This window comes from Arachis duranensis, unplaced genomic scaffold (assembly GCF_000817695.3).
Source record: "Arachis duranensis cultivar V14167 unplaced genomic scaffold, aradu.V14167.gnm2.J7QH unplaced_Scaffold_220758, whole genome shotgun sequence".
In the NCBI taxonomy this organism is placed as follows: domain Eukaryota; kingdom Viridiplantae; phylum Streptophyta; class Magnoliopsida; order Fabales; family Fabaceae; genus Arachis; species Arachis duranensis.
In genome coordinates, this window is record NW_026264744.1 from 1 (window position 1) to 6,663 (window position 6,663).

General features: G+C 36.1%; 1 protein-coding gene across 1 annotated transcript; it reads right to left on the bottom strand.

The window, feature by feature from the left end:
• Positions 1-41: 41 nt before the first annotated feature.
• LOC107472645 (disease resistance protein RPV1-like) lies at positions 42-6,654 on the bottom strand. Its single transcript, XM_052256288.1, is given in 7 exon segments — positions 42-233; positions 498-812; positions 1,563-3,659; positions 3,661-4,041; positions 4,155-4,448; positions 4,562-5,660; positions 5,839-6,654. Coding segments are annotated over 5 exon segments (3,516 nt in total). The 5' UTR covers positions 6,540-6,654; the 3' UTR covers positions 42-233; positions 498-812; positions 1,563-2,618.
• Between the last annotated feature and the right edge of the window lie 9 nt (positions 6,655-6,663).

Here is a 6,663-nt window from a genome sequence, read left to right on the forward strand (position 1 = left end):
ACATTTTGATATGGCAATATTTAAATATGAAGCTGCAAGAATCACCAAACAAAATATTTTCAATCTAAAATGTCATAATTGCAGAACGAAGGATAATTAGATCATAAGAATAAGAAAAACAATTGAACTTACTATTTCAAAAAGAAATTATATGTTTTAACTTCTAATCACACAAAGATTCAAAGAAAAACTCCTTTTCCGTCGCAGCTACACCTTGATGCCATTCTAAGGGCCTGCAAATAGATACAGCCACAAATAGATACAGCACCGAATAAGATGCCAAACCAGAAATGATGAATACAAAAATGATATATACATGGACAAATCAAATTAATCAATATACACAAATATAGAACAAGATTAAGTTGACAATACGAATGAAAAGGCATGCAGTTTTTCACATAAAGTTCATAAACTGATCAATTATTTCCTAGGAACAAAAAATAAAAGAATAAAAAAGTGGCATAGTCAGAGAAAATGGAGATGAAAGAACGAACCAATGAAGAGCCAGCAATGCTGCAGTTTTGGGTGGTGCTGTGATCGGTTGTCTTCCCTAAGGTGACCACACAATCTAGGGGGAGTACCAGAGACACCATCAGTTGTATTCTCCAGCAATAACTCCGGGCCGCACTAGTGGTGCTGCCAATTCTTGGGTGTGGTTGTGGCTTGTGGGTCTAGGCAAGTGAAAAACGCAAGAACAGGAGGACATCTGGATGAGGCTAAGAGCTTCCTGCTTCAACCTTTTGAGAAGAGAACCCAGAGAAGAGAGCAGCAGAGCAGCCTGTAGACTCTTTATGGTAGTGTTGTACTGACTAAATTTTGAAAATAAATTGACCTGACTTGAGTTTATTTATTTATAAATTAAATCTCGTGTAATAATTGTGCAAAAATTGAATTGACTTCAAAATCAAATCTAATGTGTGAAATATATTAATTACGTTAAGAATGATTAAATAAATTATTTATTTCATTCGGCAAAATAAGAGTTTATGCATGAGTTGACTAGTTTTTGCACGGTAGAATTGTATAGTCCTTTTTGAGGTAACTCGATAACTGTAAATTTGTATAGTGAGAAATGAACTAAAATTAATGTCTAGTGATAATAAACGTTACTTTTTGAAAAAATAAAATATATGATGATGAACAATGTAAAATTTTGCACAAATGACAATGAAGTAAAATGGATCTCTGCCGATGTTACATATTAGTTTGAAAAACATAATATATATGATGAATACATATTTTGTTGAAATCATTTAATAAAGATAAATCATAAAGAAAGTACCAAGATCTTGCAATTTACTGTTGAGAAAAAAGGAAAAAGCAAAAGATAGACACCAATATTTTAAAATTAAAAGCCAACAAAGTATATAACTTTTATTTTAAATTAGTTACCTTAAGATATAATTATTTGAGTAACATAGACTAGAGAATCATTTTCAGTATAATTACTCTCATAATTTTTTATTGAAAAAGGATATTTTGGTAAGTAAAATAAAATAAAAGTATAAATTGGATCAAAATGTAACTACGGTTGAATTAAAACACCTAGAAAATGGTACCTTGTGCAATTCAGAGAATAGAATTTCCATCCTGATTTAGACACCATTCTTCGTTGACTTCTCTTTCCATCATTTACCCATGTGTGCAGCTGTGCCAGGCAGAGAAAAGCTACAAACCATCCTCTTGAATACTTAATCTTGGTGCTCCTCCTCAGCCGCTACAGTCACCCCAATTGATTCATTGTGCAATGTGCACAATCTCATTTGTGACAGAAACCTTGCTATTGTACTTTCATTTAACGATATTTAAAAAAAAAAAAAGAGGAAAAAAAATCAAACAACAATATTCACTATATCAGTAACAAAAATAGGAGGAAGATAAGACTTAATAAAAGCTTTTCTTTGACTTCCAACAATAATTATTAGAGTTTAGAAACATTAAAAGATAATAACAAAAATAAAAATAAAAAAGAGAGAAATGTGAGTGTTGGAGGAGGGGGAGAGCTACCAGACCTGGACCTGTATATCTACCAAAACAAAACAAAATTTGAAAACACGTCCTTAAGAGCTCTCTACGTGCAAAGCATAATTGGGGGAGGCAAAAACAAAAAAAACAAAAAAACAAAACAAAACAAAGATCATACATAAATATTTAGAGGCCTCATGCAAGGTAACCTCTCCTTGGCTTATAATAGTTCATGTCAAATCAAATTATTACAATAACTGATTTTTTTTTTAAACTTGAATAATTGAAATATGTTGTTAATTATTACCTCAAGAATGCATTTTATAAACAATAAATAAAATAAAATTTCAATATAAGTTTTTTATGATATATTTCAATAACACATTGTATTAAAACTTTAAAATCTTCAATCATATAATTTTTTGAAATTTATTTACTGTTAAATTTAACACAGAGTCATCTTGTCAAATAGGCCATTCAATAGACCAAATATAAAATTGAAAGAAAGAAGGGTGTCTTTACACATTTAGCCGAACTCCTTTATCTTTGCGGGAGAGTACAGTCATTGCAAATTGGAACTTCCAACTCCAACACCCCACAATTCAGTGGTCTCACCTATTGTTATATATCCCCCAACACCAAAAGATTATCTATTCCACGCAATTATTGGAGTCATTTAACGGATAGACACCACACTCTTTGATCAACAAATTTAAATCTTTTTTTCCCCGAGCCATGCCACTGCTAACAAAGAATTCAAAGGTGAGTTTTGGTTTATGTCCGGAGGAGGCAATCTTATTATTCAATTGGTCCAGCTTGATCACATCGAAGATTCCGTTGAAGTTATACGTCATATAAACATGATCTGAATGCCCTTCCACTGGAACGTGACTTAAAAATAATATGCCAAGCGAATACTTGTGCATTTTTCCATCTTCCAAGTAGCATCTGCATTTAATATCAAGCTCGAAATCCAAACTGTGCGAAGAGAGAACAATGCAGAGAAGCGAACCAAAATAGTAACTGGAAGGAGGAGCAACTTCAAAAGTAATAGAAGACCCCACTGCCCGATATGTGAACCACTCTGGTACTCTGGAGTCCGGGTAACAAATTTTAAAGAAGTCACTTCTCCAAACTACAATGTTTTCTCTTCCTACTCCTCTCCTCCTAAATTCACATTCATATGCCTGTTTTCTTACATGTTGAAGGAATGAATAAATACAGTTCTCCACATCCAAATTCACACAATTCTGCAACGAAATACTTACGCGTTTTTCTTCTTGTAGCTCATAACTAAATAAACCAAATGCTACTTTTTGCAGCAATGTGCAGTTTAGGGCCTTCAAATGTCGAATGGATGGAGGAAGCTCTGGCCAATATTGAAGCATCTTACAACCTATTAATGAGAGTGTTTTCAGATTTGGAAGATGCTTGATGCTCCCAGGCAAAGTCTCCACATGGCTTCCATCCAACTGTAACTTTTGTAACGATGATAAGCGGCCGACATTTCCAGGGAGTTCAAATAGACTATCACAGTTCACCAGAGACAGGTTTTGCAATGATTGCAAGCCATCAAATATATCATGTAATTTCTGCTTGGAAACCACCCTTCCACATTTAAAGAGCGAAAGTTTCTCGCTTGAAATGAGAGATTTCAAGCGAGACAACCCGTCTGGAAGATTCTTAAGTCTTTATCCCACGAAGAGATATCTCTTTCACTTTGGTGAAACGCCCAATGGATGGGTGCAATACTTTGATGCCAGTGTGGCTTAAATCCAAGTATTCTATTTCTTCTGAAGATAGAGCAAATTCTAACAAATTTGAGCAGCCAGCAACGCACAGGTGCTTAAGAGATCTTGAATGCTTCTTGTTTCCAAGCATTTCAAGCTTAATGCAATTCAATAGATCCAAAAGCTCAAGCTTGCCAAGTGATAAAATAGATGGATGGACATGGGCCAAACTTCTACAGTTGGACAGATGTACACTTTTAAGATTTTTTGCTTTAGAGAGATCTGGGAGTTCTACCAACTTTTGGCACCCAGTTAGATCTACTTCCTCTAAATCCACAAGATTCTGCGACAAATCAAATGGAGACATCACAAAGGCAAATCATTAGAGAAGGGAGGAAATCACAACCATTTTCAAGCAAAAAGTTAAAAAAGCATATACTATGTATATATACAAACCTGCTTTCCATCCCATAGTCTTGCAAGTTGACTGTTCTGAATACGGAGGGTAACAAGCTTCTCGGGACAAAAGTTTGATGGCAGAGTCGGCAAAGGGTACGCATGCCATTCAAAGTACCTTAATGGCTTCAACCCTATAGGAAGCTGCAGATTACTTAATTTACCATTCTTCTCTGACGAGTCATACAATTTGAGCAATCTTAATCTAGACATCTTTTTGAATGTGTCAACACTCAACTGTAGATCATCTATATGAGACATATCTAACATTATGCTTTCAATTGCATCGGTTCCCTGATAAACAAAAGAGACAAAATAAGTCAAATCAAAATAGTGTCCAAGAATTCAACAAGGTATATACGTATTCCACTAAATAGTCTTCCTGAAAACAATTGTATATCCCTTACCTTGTTGTTTCCCAAAACATCCCTAATATCATTATAGTCCCACAAACGGCTACGATATTCAGGATTTTTGATAGATTCTTTGCGAACAATTTCCAAAGCCATTTCATGGATCAAGTCATGCATCCTCAGAGAATTATCAGATATAGCTATTAGAGACTTTTCATGAAGGGACCTCATGCCATTAGCTGCATCGAAGCCACAACTTTCTAACAGACTAACTACGTGTTCTTTAAGGAATCCCTTAAAAAAACATGCAATGTCTAGAAAAATTTCTCTCTCCTCATAATTTAATGCATCATAAGTCAACCTTAATACATTTTGAATTGGTGCATCAGGAATCTTCTTGATGTTTTGCAATGCACTATCCCATTCAGTTTCACTCTTGGAACGAAGAAAAGAACCCAATACTTTTAAAGCTAATGGTAAACCTTCACAATATTTAACTGCTTCCCATGATAGCTTTTCATATCCCATTTTCGGATGGTCTTGATTGAATGCATTCAAGCTAAACAATGTAAGGGAGTCTTTAGAATTTAACACCTTCATCTCATATATTTCTTCATCTTCCCATTGAGCAAATACACTCTTGTCTGTAGCTGTGACAATGATCTTACTACCTGGACCATAACATTGATGCTCCCCAACAAGGTATTTTAATTGCTTTGAACAACTCACGTCATCAAGAACTATGAAATTTCTTTGACTGCGGAGCCTTTCCTTAGCATTGGTGGATATTCTTGTGCTGTCTTTGCAATTATTTTCCTGCAACAACTCTGAGTAAAGTTCATTGCGTAATTCATGTAGCGCATGTCCATATTTTTCTGATCTTTCTCTAACATTTTCCAAGAAGCAGGACCCTTCATACTGATAAGAGTATTTCTCGAATACAAGTTTTGCTAGAGTGGTCTTTCCTATCCCACCCATGCCCCAAATCCCAATCATTCTTGTTTGGACTTCAAGGACTTCTCTTAGCGACGAATCTATAGCTTTAAGATTTCCGTCAATACCTACAAAACTTTTAATATCATTCGGTGGGTTGTGATCAATCAGCTTCTGCAAAACGTCTTTCACAATCTTTTGAATGAGCTCAGACTCATCCCTACAATAGTTCGAAGGAAAAATACATAAGGAGCAAATTATATTTCCTGCATACGGTATAACCAAATCAGCATTAAACAAACTTGAACTAAAAGTTAAACAATTATCGCATGCTATAATTCATCATCTGAATAGAGATTTCTCAATTTACAATTAAAAGTACATCGTTAGTTTGTTACCTGCAGGAGCTGGAGACCCACCCAGATAAATTTGCTGCTTCAGTGAGAGCTTCCCTCCATTTCTGAACCTTCTTCATGCTATTATTCTGTAACTTCTTTAATGCTTCACTGTAACTTCCAAGCTGCTTCCGCACATGTGATCGATCTATTTTATAGAACACAGGAACAGCAACCAGTCCATTTTCTTTACTGCACTCCATTATTTTCACAAGCTCTTCCAAGCACCACTTTGAAGAAGCATAGTTCTCCGAGAACACAACCACCGATACGAACGACTCTTCAATTGCTTGGTGGATCGAAGCAGAGATCTCATTTCCCTTCTGAACAGTAAAATCCACGAAGGTCTTTACCTGCTTTCGCGACAGAGCTTTACAAAGATGGGAAGTGAAACCGTTGCGTGTGTCTTCGCCTCTGAAGCTCAGAAACACATCATACTTTGCAGCAGATAACAGGCTATTAAATCGGGTCGGATCAGAACAATCAATCCGCTCTGTTTTAACATCAACTGGCGGAGGCGGAAGAACAACAACTAAACTGTCGCCGTTGACTTTGGAGTTTTGTTTGACTGTCTTCTTGGTTTTTAGGGTTTCGGTGGAAGCGGGATTGCGATCCAAATTGAAATGGTTGCCAGGGAAGACGAAGAGCCTTATGCGAGCGATTTTAGGGGAATCTCTGTAGAGATTATCATACTCGAGCATCATGTTGTTCAGGTCGTTGTCACCGGTGACGGAGATGAGGGCATCGAGTTCATCGTTGGGGAGTAGGTACTTGAAGCAGATGTTGCCGGCGGCGTCAAAGAGGGCGGAAAGTTCGGCGAGCATGGCG